Genomic DNA, 25,992 nt, shown 5'->3' with positions numbered 1-25,992 from the left:
CTTTTAGATGAATTTGCAATGTCCCACGAACTTGAATTATCAATGAATGATTCATGAAGGTATTCCAACCCTAAGGCCACTCTTTTTCTTACTGCCAAAACTAAAACAGGCTCCTCAGTTTTGCACTCTCTTCCACACTTAAATTTGGCATAGAGGGATAACCAAAGCACGTTTTGATGACGGTGTTGTGTAAAACCCCATTAGACCTAATAGATTACGGTGAATTTCTACACTTATTATTCCAAATTCATTGCATCTTCAAGCCAACTCAACACATTTAGGGGGCGTTTGGTTTGGGGTCTTTAGGAATGGGAGAGTTTCATTCCCTTTGTTCTTGTTTGTTTACAAAAAAAAAACTCATTCCTTTTACCCACTTTAGGTTAAGCCATTACCCCATGTCCTCTAGGGAATTGGATTCCCTTTACCCCATTCCCTTTCCTAAACATATCCAAACACATAAGGGAATCAATGGTTATTCATTTCCTTTCCTTTAGTTTCCATTTCTTGATTCCTTTTCCCTTACCCCTTGTGAACCAAACGCCCCCTTAGCTCTTTGTTGAAATCTTCAAGTTTCAGAATAAGATTTTTGCAACCTTAACTATTAAAGGGTCTTTAAGCCTAGCAACAATAGAAAAGTTCAAACAATTAAAGACTATTAGATCTTGAAGCTCATTTTTTTTTAACAAACCATTATTCATTAACTCCTCTAGTGAAATTAAGAGTGTATAACCATAACTAGCATTGTGCCCCCATAATAATTTATAAATTCTAATCCTTAAAATATATTAAAAGTACTGATTTTACTAGTTTAACATAATCCAAAATTATGACTTGACATAGTTGTAAATTGTTTATAAAAGATGAATTTCTGTGTAATTTTTCCTTAATATATTCATAGACCGAGCTGAGCCGAGTTCGGATCGGGTCTAATAGGCTTTTATATAAAAAATACTCAATCCAAGATCAGTTCCGGCTAGGTGGGTTCGGAGCGGGCGAGACGTGGGTTTAAAAATCAAATCTCAAGACCAGCCCATATAAGTCCACCTAAAAAATATATACATAATTTTTAATTATAAAAAAATAAAATTTATACTTAAAAGTAAATATTTAATATATGAATATATAAATCCATTAATTAATATTAATAGGTGAATCAGACCGGACTAGATCCATCTGTGCTATTTTTATCAATATGAAGCCTCCCTAAAAAATAAACGGGCTTTAACGGATCTGAATCTAAAATCATTTTTTATTGTCCAAGCCTTGCCCAAGAGACATAGGTCTGGGCGGCTAACCGAGGCCGTGAACATGTTTATTTTCTATGGTCTTAGTTTATTTCATTTTAAAAAAAGGGTAAATTATAAAAATGACACGATTGAGAGGACCATTTACATATTTATTAAACTCATTACACCATCCTTTATAAAACTAGACTTTCAAATTAGACTTGCCCAAAATACCCTTAATATATATATAACAACTTCACCATTTCTCTTTCTTTCTTCTACTAATCCTTTGCAATCTTTCAATTTCATACACCAATCCAAAATCCAAGCTCTTTGTGTAAGTACTTTTTTTTTTATTTTACATGCATAAATTTCTTTGTATAGGTTAATTTTGTGTATTTTAAGTTAGTTTGCACCGATATCGAATAATATTTGGAATGAATGTTTCTATTACGTGATCGCTTCATAGTTTACGATTTTGTTTCGCAGAATCATAAACTGCGAAAGCGTCTTAGAAAATAGAGTTCAAAATTCACATAACTGTGAAGGACTGCGACTCCGCAGTTGTATAATTTTTTCCCCGGTTGTTAGAACTGCGAATCACATTTCCTTTGAACTTGTCTTTAATATTGTTTTGACAATGTGTTTGTTTTTCAACAGTAATAGTATGTTAACCGACCATTTCTTGTGTGTGATCATGTCGAATGGCTAATGGAAAACAAAGAGAAAATTCATGACATACGAGGATGGTGAATCAAGTTGCTTCGGCTTTCAACAAAAATTAAATTCGGGATTTTACAAGAGAGAGTCTACACTTCTGCACGTGTTAATTCAACATCATTTGACATGTGTATGGCCATGCAAACTACATACAGTCTAAACAAAGTTCCTGGAATAATAGTTCCGTTTGTTGATTCAAGTGATATTGAGTGCTTCATAGAGTATTGTCGAATGAATCCAAGCAATGTTATCTCACTATATGTTAATTTTGAACCATGAATGATAGATGCACGACTACCGCAAGTTATGAAGAGATAGAATGTTATTCAATCAGGTTGGGATGCCACCATTGAAGTTGACACTCATTGGCAAGGCAAAAAAAGCTCATGAATTTCAACTTCACATCCAATTCTGGTTTAGATGATATTAACTTGCATTCGTTTTTTGACCCCGAAGAAACAGTATATGAAGAAGATATTTGCTTCTATACTGGTGAGCTGCTAAATCTTATAGAGTTTCCAATTTGCTTGTGTTTTAAGCTCCGACTTTCTCTAAAGTACATATGTCTTAATCTATTCGTCTTCTTTAATTTACTCATCCTCAGCAAAATTGGTGTCGGATCACCAAATCCCAACTCGGTGATCAGTCCGAACTCCCAATCGCCGAATTTGAGTTCAACTTCTTTAATGTTGAACCACATCTCTCTATTTTGTTGGGTTTCGGTGGAGTAATCTCTCTAGTAATTACCCCATGACATAAAGGAATGGATAACGTGCACACCCCCATATCCGCCAAATGCCTAAAAGAAGAATTCCTAAACATCAACATTTGATCTTTCGAAAATTCAATCTTTACCTTCTTCATCACCTCGGTATCAGCCTTCACTGTAATTGATGCTTTGTATTCAAGCTAAAAGAATACTTGAATTTGATGCCTTTAACACTATCATCAAGAGCTACTATTTTCCTCTTCTTAGGATCATTCTTAGCATCATCAACCTTCACAAGTATGGAACTAAGTACAAGGGAAACAATTAAAGCAAACCACTTTGTAGTATCAAACAAATACTTCGCATTTCGAAGTAAAATCTATGTATTATAGTTCGCAGTTGAGCATAACTACGAATAATGAGTCAAACTGCGATTCCGCAGTTTACACAATATCTTCGTAGTTTGTGCAATTGTGAAAGCACAAATCACTTTTACAGTCTTGAATTTATTCCGAGTGGACACAGTTGCTATGATTTTACTTCGCAGTTTGTGTCCACTATGACCATGAAGGTGTCATTTTGGTGAAATATGGCAATTTTTTAGTTTCAATGCACAAATATACCTCGAAAATACCATTCTAGCAAGAAATGACACAAAAAAATGTAAAAAACACTTTAAACTCTAAACCAAAATCGCAAAAATAAAAACGCAAAAGAACAAACAAAACCTTAAACCTTAAACCAAAATCGTACCAATATACACAAAAATCTTAAAAAGAGCAAACAACATCCTAAATCGTAAACAAATATTGCAAATAATTCATAAATAAGATCAGGGACTTAGCTTCTTCAGGCCTATGCCATTCAACTCGCACACTGAATAAGTGGTGAGAAATCACACAAAGAATTTGCACAGGTGAGTGAAAATGTCTTCACAAAAGGAAGGGAGAAAGAAAGAAAAAGAGGGAACAGTTAAGTTGTTGTATATATATTAAGGATATTTTGGGCAAAGCTAATTTTAAAGTGTCTAGTTTTATAAAAGATGGTGCAACGAGCCTATATATATAGGCCTAATACACAAATAACCCCCTGAACTTGTACAAATGTTGCAACTGCCCCCCTCAACTTTCAATTGTAATAACTTACCCCTTAAACTTGTCCAATTGTAAAACATAACCTCAAATTGGGAATTTTTTTACCCCGTATTTGAAGCAATCGTAAAAAAAAATTCTCCGGATTCGTATCACGCCAAAGATCTGATTATCATACTCCACGAGTGTTGCAGATTTTGTATTTCACGTGTTTCTTCAATTGCAGTCCATGTCAGCAATTTGGGGTTGTATTTTACAATTGGACAAGTTTAAGGGGTAGGTTATTACAATTGGACAAGTTTGAGGGGTAAGTTGTTACAATTGAAAGTTGGAGGGGGCAGTTGCAACATTTGGACAAGTTTAGGGGTTATTTGTGTATTAAGCCATATATATATATATATATATATATATATATATATATATATATATATATATAGTGGGTTACTAAACCCAGCCACTAATTTATACTTCTAGCCCCGTGAATAGACCGAACTACCCTTTGTACTAAATTTGAAAAAACCCAAAACCTCTCAAGAACCCTATACGATTTTTGCTCAAATCCGGACAAATTAGTGAACCGAATCATGGATGGTGACAGAAACCGTAAAGAAAAAGCTAAAGTGGTAAGATTTACCGTTTTATTTCGTTGATTTTTACATCGAACTGAAATTTGTGGGGTTTTTGTATTCGCCGGAATCGTAGTCGGGCGTATGAGAATCACGCCCGACCTGCGGTTCGGGCGTATGAGTATCATGCCCGACCAGTGGTGCGGGCACGCCCGCACCACTGGTCGGGCATGATACTCCTACGCCCGAACCGCAGGTCGGGCGTGATTCTCATACGCCCGCACCACTGATCGGGCGTGATGTTCATACGCCCGACCAATGGTTCGGGCGTGATTCCCTTACGCCCACGGTTTTTTTTTTTTTATAAAAATTTACATTATTTAAAATTTTAGTAATTTAGTGTAATTTTATAATTTTAGTTTAATTTTAGTATAAATTTAGTATAGTATTAGCATAATTTTTACAATTTTATTAATTTAGGGTAATTTTATAAATTTAGTATAATTTTAGTATAAATTTAGTATAACTTTAGTATAATTTATTATAATTTTATAATTATAGTATAATTACAATTATTTACAATTATATTAATTTAGTATTATTTTAGCATAATTTTATAATTTTAGTATAATTTACATTATTTACAATTTTATTAATTTAGTGTATTTTTTTTTTTGTAGACGGAGCGGCCTACTAGGGGTGGGAAATCCATCCCGTCATCTGCTCGTCGTCTAGATATGGACGTCGAGGATGATACACCACGTCATACGAGATTGCGTGGTATTGATATATCCAATCGTAGGCATAGAGGGGCTGCGACGGACCAGTTGAGGAGGGGATCGATTGTGGAGCAGCCCGATTTTGATGGATCGGAGGGGGCGACAGATTTTGATGACAGAGAGCCTGATAGCGATACTTTTGAGGACTACCTAGATGTGGCAGGCCGGGCAGTGCGACAGTCTGCAGTTGCACATGATCGCGAGGTTGAGGATAGCGATGAGCAGCCGACCCCGAGGAGACAGCCGACCCAGCGCGTAGGAGGTCGTTTTGCGAGTACATGTATTTTTTATAATTTTAGTATAATTTTAGTACAATTTTAGTACAATTTTAGTATATTAGTATATTTTAGTATTTTAGTATAATTTTAGTATATTTTAGTATATTTTATAATTTTAGTATAATTTAGTATTTTAGTATATTTTAGTATTTTAGTATAATTTTAGTATAATTTAGTATTTTAGTATATTTTAGTATTTTAGTATAATTTTAGTATAATTTAGTATTTTAGTATATTTTAGTATTTTAGTATAACTTAGTATAATTTTAGTATAATTTTAGTATATTTTAGTATATTTTAGTATAATTTTAGTATAATTTTATAACTTTCAGGGACAAGCAAACGTCCCAAAGCTAGTGAGGACGAGAGCTGGCTAGTTACTGCACCGGTGGATGGTGGCCCCGTTGATGGTTTCGTGATTCCTAGTTTTCTAAGACATGTTGCCTCACGGATGTTGGGAGGAGAGATTCAGTCATTTCTGACATGCTACAACAGATCATCAGCATGCCGAGATTTGTGTCAGTGGTTTTCTGGTGCGTCACCCGAGGTAAGAATAATATAGTGTGTCAACATTTATTATAATTTGTATTTTTAACTATAAACATAAAAAACATTCAGTAATTGTATAAATTGTATATGTGTCATTTTACAGCTGAGGGAGATGGTCGGGAAGACTGGTTTGTCTCACCTTCCACATGCCATGTTTAAGAACCTCGACACTCCGTTGTTGACTGCGTTCGTGGAGCGGTGGCAGCCCGATACGAACTCCTTCCACATGCCGTTCGGGGAGATGACTATCCAGCTGCATGATGTGTGGTAGATTCTTCGGATCCCGATCGATGGTCCGATAGTGTCCGAGTCTCCCCCTACCGACGGGCTTCATGCCATGTGCATAATGATGTTTGGGGTGAGTCAGGCTGAGCTTTTATTGCCGGGCCGACATTTATGGGGTGGTGGAGGTGTATTTGTTCAAGCTGTACACGGGCTTGTCACCGAGGGTAGGGATGACGCTACTCGGGCCACAGCGTGGATGTGGCTTATGCTTGGATCCACTCTGTTTGTTGACAAGAGTGGAGATAGGATTAGGTCGGCCCATCTTGCTTAGGTTTACAGCGGTGTCAGCGGGGCAGCTGGACTATCACGGGGTCTGCTACACTTGCCATGTTGTACCGGCAGCTGGGGATAGCGAGCAGAGGAGACTGTTCAGGTATATGCGGATGTTTGACCCTACTGCAGGCATGGATATACGAGTATTTTTCGGTGTTCCGGCCGCATAGAGGAGCTCACTTGATCCCAGCTGACCATGCCCGTGCACTGAGATGGGAGGTCGGGGTACCAGGCAAGACGACCACCTGACTAGATACCATACGCGGGCAGCTGGACCGTATGACGGCGGCAGAGGTATTTTATAAAATTTTAGAATTAATTTAAATATTATTTATAGTATATTATTATTTTTTATTGAGTATTATTTTTTTTCAGGTGACGTGGTTGCCTTATGGTCCTGTCCCCGATGATGATCGGCTTCGAGTGTCCTACGCCGGTTGGATACGGTGTAGAGACATCGTCGAGCCGTATATGCCCGATCGAGCGCTGCGACATGTCGGATATACTCAGCCTATCCTAGCTGAGCGTATTAGACCTGATAAAGCAGTACGACCATGGAGATCTATAGCGTATAAGCTCACGCATTCCTTAGTCACAGTTGAGGATACCTGGCAGAGATTTCCATCGGCTTGGGGTATTGATCGGAGGAGATGCCGACCAGTTGGATACGATCCCACTGCCTGTGATCCTGCTTATATGGACTGGTATAGGCGATATTCGCATCCTCATCTCCTTCATGCACCACAGGCTGGACCGGTACAGCATGCTCGCGCCAACAGCGAATTTGTAAATTTATTATTATTTAATATTATTATTTAGTATTAGTTTATATGTGTTTAATTTTTAATATTTATTTATTAAATTTTTTTTGCAGTGGGTTAGCTGGTTGTGGCGTGTCACCCAACTATCGGCTACCCACCGATCTGACGAGGATGCTCCACGCATTAAGAGGGAGATGGATGAGTTTATGGATGCGTGGCGTTGAGCGAGCTGAATTTTTGTTGTAGAAATTCATACATTTTAACACTTTTGATATTATATTTACTCTTTTACGTTTATAAATGTTTATGTTTATTAATGTTTATTTTAATTTTTATGTTTTTAAATTTTATTTGTTAAAGGGTAATACGAGTTAAAATGCCATAATGTTTATTAATTAACTTATATTATTTTTACTGATTTTAGGACTAAATTGTATGGTATTTTTAGGTTTTAAGTACAATTCTGTAGTTACGGGTTTAACGGCCTATTTACGGGTTTAACGAACTATTTACGGGGTTAAAAAGCTATTTTTTTTGCCAATCCGACACGCGGGCGTGTGGCTATCACGCCTCATCGCGTGGTCGGACGTGATAGACACACGCCTCACCGCGTGGTCGGACGTGACAGCCAACTGCCCGACCTTGCGGTGAGGCATGGGGCTATCACGCCGACCACACGGTGAGGCGTGATATCTATATGCCCGATCACGCGGTGAGGCATGATATCCATACGCCCGCGTATCGGATTGGCAAAAAAAATAGAAATTCCCCTCCCCAAAACCAATGAAAGGGCATTTTCGTCCTTTCACGGGGCTAGGGGTGGGAATTTGGGGCTGGGTTTAACAACACCATATATATATGGATTAATTTTAAAGTAAGCCTTGCTTTGTGTGTTTTTACCATTGGATTAATTTTATACTCCATCATCCAATGGTGAAAACACACCAAGTAATGATATTTTATAAAAAACAAAGTAACCATAAAAGACATTATATATATATATATATATATATATATATATATATATATGCAAAAAGCATCATTAGGCCCATGATCTTTCATTTTTTGGTTCATGAAACCCTTCATTTTTTATTTGGATACATTAAGCCCCTGATCATTTATTTTTGGTCTCATTAAGCATTTTATGACCAAATTAATAAGTTATGAATATCTAATTCTATTAAAAATACGTTATTAACTTCATTTGTATTTGAAATTATTAAAAATAATATTTTTTACAGTTTGAATTAAGATTTTTATAGTTTTCCTGCAGATGCATTACACATCTAAAACTGCTTTCAAACTGTGAAAAAAAATACAAATTTTGAATGGAAGTGCAATGAATAATAGTTTTGTTAACCGAATTTTATGTTCGAAATTATTTTTTTTTGTCATCAAGGGCTTAATGAGACCAAAAATAAATGATCAGGGGCTTAAAGTATCTAAATAAAAGATCAAAGAGTTAATGAACAAAAAAATAAAAGATCAAGGCCTAATGATACTTTTATATATATATATATATATATATATATATATATATATATATATATATAGGGGTGAGATCCAGCGTGACAAGAGTTTAAGTTGTAACAAGGAGCTTATTGTGTGACATAACAAAACTACGTAGTTTTGATCATAATTAAAAAGGGAAGGTGTAAAATTGGTAAATAAAATGAAAGAGAGGATAGAGAAAATTGTTTTATTTTTTTTCTTTAAAATGCATTTTCCCAACTTTTCCAATCTCGTTTTCAAAATATTTTATACCGTTGGACTCGTCTTAATTAAACGGTCATTTTAATATCCATGAAGCTCAAGTAAAAAAAATTCCGGTGAACGAAATCCGGGTGGGCGTTTTCCGGTGAGAAAAAAAGTATCCAGAAAATTCTCAAAAAATTCCAGAAAATGTAAAACATTATTCTAAGAAACTTTAATTCTTTGATCGAAATGAGATTTCTTACGGTTTAGTTCCAATAAAATTGTTTCCTTAATTTTATCCATTTTACATGCTTCAACAATTTGTTGGGACTATACCGTAAGAAATATCGCTTCGACCCAAGAATTAAAGTTTCTTAGAATAATGTTTTACATGTTCTGGAATTTTTTGAAAATTTTTTGGGTACTTTGTTTCTCGCCAGAAAACGCCCACCCGGATTCCGTTCACCGGAATTTTTTTTACTTGAGCTTCAGGGATCTTAAAATGACCGTCTAATTTAGACGAGTCTAATAGTATAAAATTTTTTGAAAACCAAGGTTAGAAATGTCGGGAAAATATATTTTAAAGAAAAGAAATAAAACATTTTTCTGTTGGAACAATACAAGTATTATGTTGGAACAAATGGTATACTGATTTGGAACAAATGATACACTGATTTGGAACAATGTAAGTAGGACAAAAAAACGTGTCTAAAAAATTATCAAAAAATTCAAAAATATATAAAACATCATTTTAAGAAACTTTAATTCTTGGCTCAAAGCGAAATTCCCTACAGTTTTGACCTAATAAATTGTTGAAGCATGTAAAATGGATAAAATTAAGGAACAAGTTTTATTGGGACTAAACCGTAAGAAATCCCGCTTCGACCAAGAATTAAAGTTTCTGAGAATAATATTTTACATTTTTTGAAATTTTTTAAGAATTTTCTGGGCATTTTTTTCTCATCAGAAAACGCCCACCCGGATTCCGTTCACCGAATTTTTTTACTTGAGCTTCAAGAATCTTAAAATGACCGTCTAATTTAGACGAGTCTAATAGTATAAAAAATTTCGAAAAACGAGGTTAGAAATGTCAGAAAAATATATTTTAAAGAAAAGAAATAAAACAATTTTCTGTTGGAACAATATAAGTATTATGTTGGAACAAATGGTACACTTAACAACGTAAGTAGGACAAAAAACGTGTCCAGAAAATTATCAAAAAATTCCAAAATATGTAAAACATTATTTTAAGAAACTTTAATTCTTGGCTTAAAGCGAGATTCCTTACATTTTTTACCCAACAAATTGTTGAACCGTGTAAAATGGATAAAATTAAGGAAAAAGTTTTATTGTGACTAAACCGTAAGAAATCTCGCTTTGACCGAAGAATTAAAGTTTCTTAGAATAAAGTTTTATATTTTCTGGAATGTTTTGAGAATTTTCTGGACACTTTTTCTCGCCGGAAAACGCCCACCCGGATTCCGTTCACCGGAATTTTTTTTACTTGAGTTTCATGGATCTTAAAATGACCGTTTAATTAAGACGAGTCCAACGGTATAAAAATTTTTGAAAAACGAGGTTGGAAAAGTTGAGAAAATGCATTTTAAATAAAAAAATAAAACAATTTTCTCTTTCCTTTTATTTACAAATTTACCCCATCCTTTTGGTTAATTATAAAATTGGTCCTTATCACACAATAATGTTTGTCACACCACAAGAAATGTGTCACACCTTATCTCTTCTATATATATATTAGGTTCTCAATTTAACCAATTTTGTAATTTGCCAAATTGATAAAAATAGGGAAATGCGATGGCAAAGAATTCCGATGAGGTGTTTAGTGTGCATAAGCAACACGTTTAGTTCATGCAGATGTTTCATTTTGATGGGTCCCGCTTTGATCCCATCTAATCTAATCTAAGCCGTTAGTTCAAACATACCAAAAGAAGTTACTACTAGACCTTAATCAATGGACATGGAGGAGTGGAGTCTTCCCTACAAAACTTTTTAGTTATTTACCTGTTCATTATTTTACCATTTCAATCAAACACTATAAACCGATCTTTCCTTCCTTTTCCTACTTTAATCTGCTTTGCGGAAGGGAACCAAATACCTCCACGGCTTCTATTCTCGCCATCTCAATCAACCTTCATTCATCCTATTTCTTCTTTTCCGATTCTTTTTTCTCTTCGTCAATCACTAATTCTCCTCCAATCGGTTGAAATTCAATCCACAAATACTGCAACTATATATATATATTTGGTTTTAAGATGAGGGAAAAGCTAGTGTTCTTACTGTGCGTGTGCGTGTGGATTTTCCTATCTGGATCTTGTTTGTGTAGGTTCGTAGTTGAGAAGAACAGCTTAAGGGTGACTTCGCCAGATTCAGTGAAGGGGGCGCATGAATGTGCAATTGGGAATTTTGGGGTTCCTCAGTATGGAGGTACTTTAGTTGGAACTGTGGTTTATCCAAAATCCAATTACAAAGCCTGCCAGGAATTTGATGATGCCCCTTTCAAATCCAAGCCTGGTGGTCTCCCCACTTTTCTTCTTGTCGACAGAGGAGGTCATTATCTTCAAATTTTCTTTTCTTTAACAGTTTTCCCTATTAATTCTTGTGGATACCCTTTTAACTTGTCCGGAATGAAACTGAAAGCTTCTAGCTTTTACTTCATATGTACGGATTGTCTTAATTTGTTATCTTTGATTAGATTCGTATTTTGTCTATATATGGCATGTTTTGATGTTTAGGTATTGTCTAAAATCATTCTTTAATTAGTGTCGAAGACAGTTTATAATGGGATTGTCTGTTTATTCTTCGGCGTTGAATTTGAGGTTAATTATCTTTCCCCTCTAAAATTAACATATATAAAAGCATTAAATTAAAATTTCATTTCAAGGTCTCTTTTGTGTTCCTGCAATTTATTTATTTATTCATACCATGTGAGTGACCACTTTCTGGAGTATCAGTATGTGAAATTATTATGAAGAAATTTGCTAGCATTGATGGGTTTAAGTAAATTTCAGCTTCCGTTCAACCTTTTGGTTGATTAAGTCAAGACATAAGTAATTCTATTGCATTAACAAAAGACTTGGGGAAGGATAATTGCTAATTCCGTTGCACTCCTCATTTCCTTCTCTTACTAAATTGCAACTTGCCAAACTTCACTCAACCTCGGGCTTTTTTTCATCAAATAGATTTGATACTGCCTTCTATAGTCAATATTCTTTAGGAAACTGCTAGTCTTTTTGTTTTAGAACATCCGGAAATAATTATATATTTTCTCATTGGTAAAATAACTCTCTTTGTAGATTGTTATTTCACCTTGAAGGCCTGGAATGCACAGAAAGGTGGGGCCGCTGCTATTCTGGTTGCTGATGACAAAGTTGAACCACTGATTACCATGGACACCCCTGAGGAAGAAAATGCAGATGCTGATTATCTGCAAAAAATCAACATTCCCTCTGCTCTTATCACCAAGTCCTTGGGAGACAGAATCAAGAAGGCTCTATCTAGTGGTGAGATGGTCAATATCAATCTTGATTGGACTGAGGCTCTTCCGCATCCTGATGAACGAGTTGAATATGAGTTTTGGACGAATAGCAATGATGAGTGTGGGCCGAAATGTGACAGTCAAATGGAATTTGTAAAGAACTTCAAAGGTGCAGCTCAGGTACTAGAGCGGAAGGGTTATACTCAGTTCACTCCGCGCTACATCACATGGTACTGCCCAGAAGCATTTCTTTTGAGCAAGCAATGCAAGTCACAGTGCATAAACCATGGAAGGTACTGTGCCCCTGATCCTGAGCAGGACTTCAATAGAGGATATGATGGGAAGGATGTTGTGGTTCAGAATCTACGTCAGGCTTGTTTATATAAAGTTGCCAATGAAAGTGGAAAGCCATGGATATGGTGGGATTATGTGACTGACTTTTCAATCCGTTGCCCAATGAAACACGAGAAATATACCAAAGAATGTGCAGAGGAAATTATCAAATCTCTTGGTAGGTGAATGGTTTTTTTTTTTTCTGTGGGTGTTATCTTGTAACTGTTACTGCTTACTTTTTTTTTTCTTTTTTGTCCCCTGGCATTTCTTTTTAGATGTATGTATGCTTCTGAGTTACATTAGAGGTCGAGCTTTTCTTTCCTGAAAAATTGATTCCGACTACCTCTGCCATAACTTCGATAACATATGTTTTCTTCTTACTGATTGATTAATTTTGGCTTTATATCGTTCATGGTAGTTGTGAAGACTGCTGCTGATTTTTCCTTTTTCTTTTTCTTTTAAGTCTGAAATTTCTAAGGTTTCATATATTATCTTTTTACTCAATGGCTTGCCGCATTTTGTTTGACTAGTGCATGCAATTTCTTACTGAATGCTCTACCATTTCTGTATACTGCCAAAAAAAGTAGCTTCTTACGAACTAATGTTTTTTTTTTACTTAGGTGTTGATCTCAAGAAGATAAATGAATGCATAGGTGACACTGAGGCAGATGTGGAAAACCCAGTTCTTAAAGCTGAACAAGATGCACAGGTATGAGAAGTGAAAAGCCCCAACTTTTCAAGACTTCAGTTTGGCTTTCTTTATGCAGATCGTTTCCTCAGGCAGGCTTTCAAATCTTATATATTTTGGTTTTACAATATTCCTTTCAGATTGGGAAAGGTGCTCGAGGAGATGTGACTATTTTGCCAACCCTTGTCATAAACAGCAGGCAGTATAGAGGTGTGAAGCAGATATATGTTGTTTTGTCTGGTTAGTAACTTCATTCAATGAGTTTGCATTTGTGAACCCTCATGTTGTTGGTTTCAGGAAAGTTGGATAAAGGGCCAGTTCTGAAGGCCATCTGTGCAGGTTTCCAAGAAACCACAGAGCCAGCCATATGTTTGAGTGCAGGTTGTTATGTATTTAGTTATTGACTTTTAAATGGATTCTAACTTGCAGAACATGTTTCCGCGTTTATTGGAATCTCTTATCTTTTGTGTATCCCTCAAGAGATCCCCTGACATTTTGGAATTTTTGATGTTCTGAGCTGATTGTTTTGCATAGAGACCTTCTTTACTGTTTTATTATGAATTATTATTTTCAGATATCGAAACCAATGAGTGTTTGGAGAACAATGGTGGGTGTTGGCAGGACAAGGCTGCTAACCTTACTGCATGCAAGGTATATCACATGTCATATACTACAGCATATATGATACTTGTTGGATTTTATGACTATTTTTCTGTGTATGGCCTCCTTTCTTGTAGGACACTTTTCGGGGAAGAGTATGTGAATGCCCAGTGGTACGAGGTGTGAAGTTCGTTGGGGATGGTTATACTCATTGTCAAGGTAATGGCTCATGAAATTCAATTTAAAAATTTAAAGCATAACATAAACTACAGGAGGAAATATGCAACAGATCACTCACATTTGAAACGTGTTGCATCCTTTATGAAAAGGGTTAGGGATGTTTTCGCAGTTGCTATATTGGCATGCAATATTTATGGAATTTTTGACATATTTGAATTACAAATGGAAGCACTACTGGGTTTTGGGGACATGCAGTTGTAGGATGAAAAGTTTATTTTGTTAAGGTAGTGGAGATAAATTGGTGGAGGCACTTTGATGATTTGGGAATTTCTAAGCTAGAGTTCAAACAACACTGTTCATTCAAACACAACTAAACTTGAAAGTTGCCTTAATAGGATGCACTATAATTAACATGGATAGACTTTAAGCATGGGGCTTTGGTTTCTCCAGTATTATCGTTGTATCTCTTGATGAATATAGCAAGTAGACACCCTATTATATGCTTAATGGAATTAATCCCATGGCTAATCTTGTGGAAATCATGCAAAGTGTATATCTAGTCTGGAAGTTGATGGTATGATCTATAGCTAGAATCAGAATATGGTGAACTTGGTTGCAGAAGAGTCTGAATTTAGAGTGTTCTTTTCCGACATAATTAGGAAAATTGATGCTTTTCGGGGAGTTCTATGCTGAAATCATATGCAACTACCTTACAAATAATTTTTTATATTATAATAAATTTGATTTTGTTCTCTCGGAATAGCAGCTAGGAAAGCAAACAATTGTTATTATTGTGTGTGTGAGTAGATGGAGTGCAAGTGTGGAGTCACCCACCTTAGGCCAATTTCCTAGGCTCTAAATTTCTTACTTTTTTTTTTTTTAATTATTTGATATGTTGAAAAAGAGAACCTTAAGACAAAATATCTGTGGCAAAATGCGTTAGATTTACTTCTCAGGGGTGTGTTTATAGCTTTTGCAATCAGCCATCTTGGTTTTTACATCATTTACCTTTCGTTCTTTGACTCATCAACAGCTTCTGGTTCTTTGCGTTGTGAAATCAACAATGGAGGATGCTGGAAGCAGACCAAGGATGGCAGGACTTTCTCCGCTTGTGTTGTAAGTGTCTCAAGTTATATTTGGTGGACTTCTTGACATTCTGTGCTTGCTTACCATTTTTAAGGGGTGATTTCTACTATTTGTTATTACTGCAATTCTCATTGATTACCTTTCAAATTTTGTTTAGGATGATCATTCAGATGGTTGCAAGTGTCCTCCAGGATTCAAGGGTGATGGAGTTAACTCCTGCGAGGGTAGTTTTCTTCTTTTGGTTGACTTGTTATTGTAGCCTTATGCTCTGTATGAGCGAGTGTTTTTTGCATCAGTCCAAATTTATCCAAGCTGTCATTGATATAAGATATAGAAGAGCAGCAAGATCTCAATTCGTCGTTATTGAAGTGTGACATCTTAAAAAAAATTTGTGAAACCAACTTCGGGAGCTTATTTGCCAATACTAAAATGGCCTTACAGTTTCCAAAAAAGAGTGTTAGGAGACAAGATCTTCTATGCGGTGTGGGTGTGGTGTGGTCGTCGATGAATTGACATAATTACATCGATTATGTAACACCTGGTCACGTTCTACTAATAGTGTGTTAGGAGAAAAGATCTCTTGGTGAATTGACATGGATTATGTAACATGTTGTAGTAATCTGATTCATTCATGTTAACTGTGTTTGAGTTTGGGTTATATTTCAGATGTGGATGAATGCAGTGAGAAGTCGGCCTGCCAATGTTCAGAATGCAAATGCAAAAACACTTGGGGTGGTTACGACTGTAGCTGTAGTAATGGTTTACTGTACATGCAAGAGCATGACACATGCATAAGTGAGTATATTTGGTTGCAATGGTTCCTTTTATTATTGTTTTGGCACCTATGCTTTTGGGTTATGATGAAAGTGCGTTTTGTTTGAGTATTCAGGTAAAGATGCTATTAGGCAGGTTAGCTGGAGCTTCGTATGGATAATATTGCTGGCATTGAGTGCTGCTGGAGTTGCTGGATATGCAACTTACAAATACAGAATCCGGGTGAGCATTGTTTTCGTTTCTTATTAAATTGTTTTTGGAGTAGAAGAAGAAGGTATATTTAGTTGGGTTGTTAAATGAATGTTGCAGAGATATATGGACTCAGAGATAAGGGCAATAATGGCACAATACATGCCATTGGATAATCAAGCAGAGATCCCAGTTCACCATCCATCCAGGGTTGATATCTGAAGAAAGGTTACAGGAGGAGCATAAATTAAATTAAATGGTTGGGTTGGGTGTGTTTATAAGAAAAGAAAGAACATAATTGGTGGAACATAGGGCAGGGCAGCTCTCTCTTTCACTCTGTAAATTTAACTATATGCAATGCAAGTGGCACACGTCAATGTAAATTGTCCTATGAGATATGCCACATAGATCAATTATCCACGATTTTTCTTTTTTTTCCTTCCGAATAAACCAGATAAATATTATATCAAGGCGTTGAATTTTCCCATTTTTATTTTTATTTTTTGGGTTTATCGTCTTGTAATTTTCAATTAACTTATTCTGGTTGTGAACGCTCAAAGTATTTTTAACAATTTGAAAATAGTTTTTTTTATATTTATTTACAATGTATATAACAAAATTTTAAATATAAAATAATAGTTTCTTGGAATATGGTACACATTTAGTCTTGTGGTTGTTGGAGGAGAGAATTTAGCACTTATGAAAGTATGATTTTTGTAGATGTTGGAGAAGAGATGATTTAGTCTTTATGCAAAATGTATAAAACAGTTTGATGCTTATTAATGAAAGATCGTTTTCTAACAGAAGATACGAAGTTTTAGGTGGTAAGATATATTAGTTTTTATTTTTGTTATTAGAAGGTAATGCAATGCTGAGAACATGAAATTGCATCTTTCACTCACAGGTTTAAACTTGCATTAATTATAAGCTAAATTTGTTTTTTTTATTTCTAATATGGTTATAGAAGAATTATATTTATTAAACTCACAATTGTCTTATTAAACAAGACTTAAATTCTACCCTCGCTTTTTAGCTTGAATTTTATTTTATCTTTTTGTTGTTTCAAAAAGACAATAATAATTCTATCAAAAGAAGAAGAAGAAAAAAAAAAAAGACTAACAATAATAATAGTAATAATGGTAATTTGAATTATCATGTTGTATGATATAATATAAACTTGTACCTTAATCCCTTTGTATAAGAACAAAGGCGATGTCCAAGATTGTGCCAACTATCGGGGAATCAAATTAATGAGTCACACTATGAAACTTTGGGAGCGAGTGATTGAACAAAGGCTAAGGAGGACGGTGAAGATCTCGGAAAACCAGTTTGGCTTTATGCCGGGAAGATCAACTATGGAAGCCATCCATCTAATGAGACAATTAATGGAGCACTATCGAAATAAGAAGAAAGACTTGCATATGGTTTTCATTGACTTGGAGAAAGCATATGATAAGGTACCAAGGGAAGTACTTTGGTGGGCCTTGATAAGGAAAGGCATTTCGCGGAAATATATTGACATCATAAAGGACATGTATGAGGGAGTATGCACGAGTGTACGTACTAGTGTTGGGAAAACTGAAGAGTTTCCTATTACGATTGGAGTGCATCAAGGTTCCGCACTAAGCCCATTTCTTTTTGCCATCGTTATGGATGAACTAACAAGTTCACTTCAAGATGGTATACCATGGTGCATGCTGTTTGCAGATGATATTGTGTTGGTTGATGAGACGAAAGAAGGAGTGGAGATGAAGTTGGAACTATGGAGGCAAACTCTAGAATCTAGAGGCTTTAAGTTGAGTCGAAGTAAGACAGAATATTTGGAGTGTAAGTTTAGCGGCCGTAGGAGTAGGGAGGCAGGGACAATCACCCTAGATGGGAGAGTTGTTCAGGCCTCGGATTGCTTCCGGTATTTAGGATCTATTATCCAAACGGATGGAGAAGTAGATGGAGATGTTGCCCATAGGATTAAAGCTGGTTGGTCGAAGTGGAAGAGTGCTACGGGTTTCCTTTGTGATCCCGGCATGCCTAATAGATTGAAGGGAAAATTCTACCGGACGGCAATTAGACCAGCATTGTTATATGGTACGGAGTGTTGGGCAGTGAAACACTGCCACATCCATAAGATGTCGGTGGCGGAGATGCGTATGTTGAGATGGATGTGTGGTCACACGAGAAAGGACCGGGTGCGTAATGAAATAATTAGGACAAAAGTAGGGGTTACATCTATTGAGAATAAAATGAGAGAAAACCGACTAAGGTGGTTTGGCCATGTGAGACGTAGAGCGCTTGATGCGCCGGTTAGGAGAACCGAAGAGTGGCAAAGGGATGTAGTGGTGAGGGGTAGGGGAAGACCTAAGCAAACTTGGAGGAGGGTGATCGAGAGTGATATGAGTTTATTGGGAATTGAGGAAAATATGGTAGTGGATAGGACGGAATGGAGGGAGCGAATCTGTGTCGCTGACACGACTTGATTTTCACGGTTTTATATGATGGTTCATGTTAGCCGACCCCGAATCATTTCGGGACTAAGGCTTTGTTGTTGTTGTTGGAATTATTATTGCTCTTTTCAATTATAACTAAACACATAGCTAAGTAGATATTTATTTGTGTATAGAGGAAAACTGCAACATAATTTCTGTATTAGGAATAACTTACAATGTCTTAGTCGCACAGGTCATTTCGGTATTTTACTTGCTAATAATCAACAAGCAAAAACTAAACTATTAACCTTTAATAAATTAACAAAACCCAATACACAATATCACTTCTGCCTTTCAAAAAAAAGCACGCAAACTGATCCTCACATAACGAGGAATATACATATCCTTGAGATTATTGCAACTCTTTCATGTTCCAGTAATGTTAATGCTCCAGAAACGAGTCCTATTCTGAGACATCATCTTCTTCTTTAGTGTCTACAAGCCTTGTACCTGGAGGAGACGCGGAATTGGAATTGTCAGAACAGCGCATTGCGGAAACCTAGTTCACTATTCTTCTCTTCTTATGACAAAAAAAACTAATTGTCTACTACTTATAATCCAACCTACCTTAAAGAAGCACATCAACTTTCAGCCCCCTGTCCCATGTCTGATCCTCCTTTGCTCTGCTTCCCATCCAAAGCGATTCTGTATAGATAGAATCCCGCCATTGCACCACTACATATCAAACAAACAGAGACTCATATTATGATACACTAACCTCAAGTTACATCCACATTATTCTTTACTTGGTGTATGTATAATAAATAAACAAAGACATTGTTATGTTTTACACATCTCCATTCGATCTCACTGACACCAATATCATAAACATTAAGTGTGATAACTTTATAAGACGTTGGATAATGAAAACACCTGGTGTTGGAATTTGAAATCCGGAGGTTTAAAACAAGATCCACAAAAGAACCGTTCAATTTAGGTAGAGGCTATGCTTACTTTGTTTGTTTTCACCATTGGATGATGGGGTGTAAAATTAATCCAAGGGTGAAAATAAACAAAGTAACCATAGAAGGCACCTTCAATTCTTTTCCCAAGTCAAGCCTACCGGTCTTGTATTAGGCCAAACTGCTGAATGCATGGATAGCTCAGTGTATAGATTGTATTTCACAGATGGATTAAACCCGGCCCCTTGGTATCCAAAATTTTATCATTTGCCTCATGTGGTAGTATTCCCCATAGGTGACATTTAACCCATTTTGGATGAAAAACTAACCGATTTGTTATTTTCTTATTTATAAGTGTCACCTATGGGAATACTCTAGGGGGCAAATGTTATCAAATAATGCCACATGAGCCACATGACAAAATTGTGGATACCAGCCAAATAGGGGCTTAATCCAACAGAACTCTAACTGTGCTTATCTGTTCCTTGACAAGAAAACAAAATATCCATGGCAAACTTCAGTTTACAAATCCCAATTCCTAGTCAGATGCCTAAGAGTGAAGAAGTAGAAATAACTTCTTTTAACCTCCTAGTTCCATGATAAAAAAAAAATAAATAAATAAATCCATCGCTCCCTTAACCCTTGTACCACTACATCCTCAACTTGACAATTTACCGGTACCATTTCTCAAATTTGTAAAACCTACTCCTAGAAGCTCCTTTCCTGTGGGTAGCAACAAAAATTTAAGCAACAAAGAGAATATTATGAACCTGATGATGGTTGTAGGGAAGGTAAAAAGTGACGCTCTCTGCCAAAAACAGAAATATAACTTAGAAATACTTTACATGCATCAATTATCCAACAATCCAAGAAAACAAGAAAATTAAAATAGCTTTCAAATAATGGTTACCTGAAATAGCAATCCTATCTCCCTAACAAATATAATGGCTGCTATTGCTGCAGTGGCAGAAAACAGTTACAAACTATTATTCATATGCAACAAAAAAGACAAATATAATATGAGAATTCTAAGACTCCTTCAAACAAATAAACATATACAACCAACTTCCAGCCGCAACTAGTTTAGTGAATGTGTGATCACCAATTCTCAGAGCAGTGTGTAGAACTAACTGAATTTACATAAAATCCCACTCTTCTTGTAGCAGTCAACAACTGACTTCAAGCTTTAGCAAATGCAAGTAGAGTTCCAGAATACAAGAAGATAAAAATATACTCGGTCCAACTCCATAACAGCAGGAAAATGATAAGTGTGCATGTTCCAGGATTAACATGTAGATGGGGCTAATAATGAGACAATTAGTCAATCTAAAGCCATACATACAAATGCCACATTTTAGTTCATAATGAAAATGCATAACATCCTGTGCTTATTCTATGCTATGGCTACATTCTGCTAAAGCATCAAGGAGGGCCTCATGAATCTTTCTCAACTCAGAAGTAATATTATTAACATTATTAATCACACTTGCAAGTTGCAACTAAGCAAATTATAATATTGAAGCAGTGGTAGTCGGACCCAAACAAACTACTGAGATTGAAGAATCCCCCTGGAATCTAATTTTTCCAATGTGGGATCCAAGTACTATACCATGCAATTTAGCATATAAACTATACAAGCAGCATCATACACTATGTACAACTGATGAAGAAATGAAACCGGCCAATTTAAACTGAAACATCCAGAAGCTAGTGACCAGAAGACCAAATAATATCAAACAAAGTTCTCGTAGTGTATCATATGAATTAAATCATATACTAACCTGCCTGTCCTTTCAAGGCTCTAGAATTTGGTTCCTTTCTCTTGAATGATTTTAAACTTGAAATGCTTAAAGCCAAGAGAGCACCACCAAGAATGACACCAAACCTAATCGCAGAAATGCTGCCTGTCAACATGAAGGAAAGGAAGCCGCCAACGGAAAGCAATAACCCTGTAACGCCCAAGAAAGGTTGTGAGAATATTGAAATTATTTCACAGGGGCAACATACGGAAAACATAATTTTTCATCTTAACAAAAGCAATGAGAAGAGTTGAAGCAAAAGAGTTTTAAATAGGAAAAAGAAACTGACATGAAATTTCAACCAGAGCCATCAATTTATTAGCTTACTGCCGTCAAAATATTCATGTAATACACTAGAATATATGGGATACCATGTAGATTAAGAGCCTACATGAATATATTTTACTTAAGAACAATACACATATATATACAAGGTTCTCCTTCAATCAAGGAGACATAGTAAGCCCGCAGCAGCCTCTAACAATGCTTTAGTTGACTTAGTCATGCTTTAGTTGACTAGCCATGCTTACATTTATTACATTGACTTATTTTATAACAATTCACAACTGCGTATTAAAAAAAAGGTATAAAATCAATTTATGTAATCCATTCCATACCATAAGGTATTCCAAGGTAGAAGTCACGAACTTGAGAAATCTCATTCAGATCATCTGTGGAGGAAGCAAACGTTTCCACAATCTCCTTCACCGGTTCAGGGGATTTCTCAGCAGCTGTTGAGAGGTATTCTCTACCCTCTTGGGTAAGATCCTCTGCTAGCAAGGTTAAGTCATTTCTTGTCTTGTCTGCTTGAACTATTAACTGCTCTTGAGCTTCTTTCAAAATGATAACTGCTTTCTTAGAGTATACCTCGTACGCTTCTTGAGACACACTTTGCATCTTCAAGGCTTGCTCTTTGAAAGACTCCAGAGTCTGTTTCCAAGCCTCTTGTGATTCATCAGCGGCATTATTCTTTTGCTTCTCCACTTCAATTTCTGAATGCTTCAAGACATTTAATTCAAAGCAAAGGAAGACAAAAAAACCTCAATAATTCCGTTCCGATTATAGAACCGCAGCATAAACACAAGTAAATAGCAAATCACAACCAGTCCAAATTAAAAGAAGAATAAAACTATTCAATCCAAAGTCCCCATTAGATTTGAAACTGAGAAATAAACTAAAAATTGAATCGCTGAAATAAACGAAGTATATAGAAGTGAATAAAAGCTACCGATTCTTCATGGGACGCAGCGAAGCGGGTCCACAATTTTCTTCTCCCCAAAGAAGGAAAATCAATCCCAGCGGCAAGCCCTTTAGGCGTAAAGGCGCAAGGGGGGTGAATCGAAGCTCTGTAACACCTAGGCCTAAGTAAAGAATCGAAGTTTAAAAAGGAAGAATGCGGCATGGGCAGTGAAGAATGAGAAGAAAGTCCCTTTAACATCATGAAATGATTAGGGGTTTTGATAGCCAAGAATTCTGCTGCAACACTCATTTTATTTGTTCTTCTTGTTCCAGAAAGAAAGGTAGGCGAAGGCGTCGAGGAGAGCGAGAGCTTAGGGATTTAGCATTTGAAATGATGTACGGTTTGCTAAAGGGAGCAGGGTGGGTGAGATGCGCACTCCTTTAAAAATCTTTGGCATTTTGGAACTCCTTGGTCACACTTAATCAAAAAGTGTCCGCCCCCACTAGCTCCTGGCGGTGGCGGCTGGTTTGAAGATTTGGATGTAAGTTGCAAAGCCCCGATAATCGTGTGAGCCGGGTTGTAAATCATTGGGCTTTTTACATCCAAGTTGGAGGATATTAACTTTTTTTTTTAGGGAAAATTACACAGAAATTCATATTCTAAAAAGTATAACTATGTCAAGTCATAATTTTAGATTATGTCAAACCGGTAAAATCAGTACTTTTAATATATTTTAAGCATTAGAATTTATAAATTAGAAATCTAGAATATATTTTCTAGGGTTTATGATTTATGAATTGGAGTCTAGAATTTTTAAATTATGGTGTAAAATCATAATATATAGAGAATAATAACATATTAAGAATCAAGTTTGGTGATATGACTTAGTTGTAATTTTATACTTAAATATGATATTCATGTATTTGACCTTTTTTTTTATCTGGATATCGTGTTAACGTTTACGGTTATGAGTAATTTTACTCCAACAATTTTACTCCAACAATTTTATTCCAACAATTTTACTCTTAACGTTGATAAGTTTGATCAATTTGAAAAATAATTTATCAAACTGTTTTCTCGGTCAAGAATTTTATTTTATTTTTAAAATCCACATCTAGATTTTAAAGATCATATGTATATGATTAGACGTGAATTTTTTTTTTAAAAAAATTAAAAAATATATTTTTGTTTTTACAAGTCGGATAAAAGAATTTAAAAAAAAAATTAAAAAATATATTGTAATTTGTACAAATTGGATAAAATAATTTAAATATTTCTCTGGATTTAAAAATATTAATCTCTAATTATATTATTAAATTACAAAAAAATATGATTTTTTTAGAATCAACGGATAAGCAATTGGTGCAAAATAAGGAATAAGTTATTTGTGTTTAATAATGATGTCTGAAACTAATCCGGTAAAATTACTCTTGTATGCCAACGTTAAAAGTAAAATTACGGGATAAGGTACCAAAATAGGCTTATTGTTTTTGGAAAAGCATCAATTTAGGCTCCACGTACAAAATAGCACCAATATAGGCTTAACGTTTAAAAAATGGTACCAATTTAGGCATCGATAAGGAACGAGGCACATCATTGATATGTTTCCGTTAAGTTCTACTAATTGTACGTGGAGGGAGAAATTAGAACTTAACAAAGTAATAGGAATGACATGTCCAATTCGTTATCATGACCTAAATTGATACTCTTTTTTAAATGTTACGCTTATATTGTGTCACACCCGACCCTAAACGACCTCAATCGGCATCGGGCGTAAAATAGAAAGATCACAATTAATACTTAAGAGTCTCCAATTTATCCAAAAATCATAAATTTCAAACTTTTCATGTATTCCTCTTAGATATATTATAAAACGAATTCATATATCTACTACATTCAAGTCTCAAAATATTATCCAATACAATCAAATCTCCAAATGAAAGACAAATGTCCTAACTAAAGACAAAACCATGACTTGATATTTCAACCTTATTTATCAACCCGTAACTCTCTTATACCTTGCTCTTTCTCACTTAAAATATTAAAACATTTAAAAACGTGAGACAGAAATCTCAGTAGGAGATGTCCAAGAAGGGATCAAGGTTCTATAGCGGATCAGATCAGGGCAGAGATACGCAGACAGAACGAGGAGAATGCTAGGCACAATCGTTCGCCAATCGAGAATCGCCCTTCACTGCGTGGATTGAACCCGAGGAAACTGATAGGCATTTTAAGATTCCGAACATACCAGCCTACTCCGGCGAGGATAATCCTGAAGCTCATGCGAGGAAGTATCGCATGTTGCTTGGACTTAATCGTGCAAGTGAAGTAGTGTTGTGCCGGATGTTTATCACCACGCTAAAAGGTCCAGCGTACGATTGGTTTCAATCTCTCCCCCCAGGATCGATAAACAGCTGGGATCAGTTGAGTAGGGAATTTTGTGCAAAGTTCGCAGGATGCATTCCGCCAGTGGTTAAATCGCGAAAGCTCTTCGAGCTAAAGCAAAAAGAAAATGAGTCTCTTCGGGAGTATGTCGACAACTTCAATAAGTTATGCATTCGCATTGTTGATGTGGATCTCTCCATGGCTGTAGAAGCAGTAGTAAAAAATACAACATGCAAGAGCTTACAGGTGGATCTAATCAGAAACAAACCAAAGACTATGGCGGAGCTGATGGAAAGGTGTAAGGATTTCATGGAAGTTGATGACATCCGAAGAGAGTCGGCGTCTCCCCCAAAAAGAGGGAAAGGCGAATCCCGAAGGCGGGATAAGGAAAAAGAAAAGCCCTCTGACTCATCCTCCCGAAATAGGCGAAGGGGCTCTAGGAACAAATCAGCATATACGCCATCGTCTACACCGTTAAACGCCTCCAAACGCGAAGTGCTAATGTGGATAGAGAACAACCAGCACAAACGGAGCATTTCATACCCCGAACCAAAAGGGGGAGAGTACACCAATATGGGGAGAAACCCCAAGAATTATTGCAAGTACCACAGGAGGAACGGTCATGAAACAGATGCATGATGGGAGCTGACTAGGGAGATTGAAAGGCTTATCGAGAGAGGAAAACTGGACAGGTTCGTCCAGAACGACAAGAAAGGAGATGGCAATAAGCCAAGAGATGAGCCGAAGAAGAAGGCTAAAGGGGTCATTAATGTCATCGTTGGTGGACCCAGGTATCAGCCTACACTAAAGAAGGCAAAAACTATCGCTCTAGATAGAGCATCACTCAATCGCCCCTTTGCAGATGTTGGTCCAGCGATCCCCCCACATGCAGATGCTCTCGTCATCACTATGATGGTGGAAGGATGGGAAATGAAGAGAGTGATGATAGACACTGGCAGTTCGTGCAA

The 25,992-nt window shown here is 36.1% G+C and overlaps 2 protein-coding genes across 2 annotated transcripts; one reads left to right on the top strand and one right to left on the bottom strand.

Moving 5' to 3' along the window:
• The first annotated feature begins 10,922 nt into the window (after positions 1-10,922).
• LOC136207369 (vacuolar-sorting receptor 1-like) lies at positions 10,923-16,762 on the top strand. The gene is made up of 12 exons (XM_065998635.1): positions 10,923-11,497; positions 12,244-12,936; positions 13,379-13,467; positions 13,587-13,656; positions 13,744-13,827; positions 14,021-14,097; positions 14,184-14,265; positions 15,260-15,342; positions 15,470-15,536; positions 15,979-16,107; positions 16,202-16,308; positions 16,396-16,762. The coding sequence occupies exons 1-12, from the start codon at positions 11,203-11,205 to the stop codon at positions 16,495-16,497; spliced, it is 1,878 nt and encodes a 625-aa protein (XP_065854707.1). The 5' UTR covers positions 10,923-11,202; the 3' UTR covers positions 16,498-16,762.
• Positions 16,763-18,895: 2,133 nt separating this feature from the next.
• Positions 18,896-23,089, bottom strand: LOC136205877 (protein FATTY ACID EXPORT 3, chloroplastic). The gene is made up of 7 exons (XM_065996716.1): positions 22,688-23,089; positions 22,077-22,458; positions 21,442-21,609; positions 20,571-20,617; positions 20,431-20,468; positions 19,326-19,433; positions 18,896-19,208 (listed from the first exon to the last, which is right to left on the bottom strand). The coding sequence occupies exons 1-6, from the start codon at positions 22,946-22,948 to the stop codon at positions 19,340-19,342; spliced, it is 990 nt and encodes a 329-aa protein (XP_065852788.1). The 5' UTR covers positions 22,949-23,089; the 3' UTR covers positions 18,896-19,208; positions 19,326-19,339.
• Positions 23,090-25,992: the final 2,903 nt, after the last annotated feature.

The sequence above is a fragment of the Euphorbia lathyris genome, chromosome 9 (genome assembly GCF_963576675.1).
Source record: "Euphorbia lathyris chromosome 9, ddEupLath1.1, whole genome shotgun sequence".
NCBI lineage: Eukaryota > Viridiplantae > Streptophyta > Magnoliopsida > Malpighiales > Euphorbiaceae > Euphorbia > Euphorbia lathyris.
The sequence above is the reverse complement of the archived record's forward strand: the minus strand, read 5'-3'. Positions and strand labels throughout refer to the sequence as shown.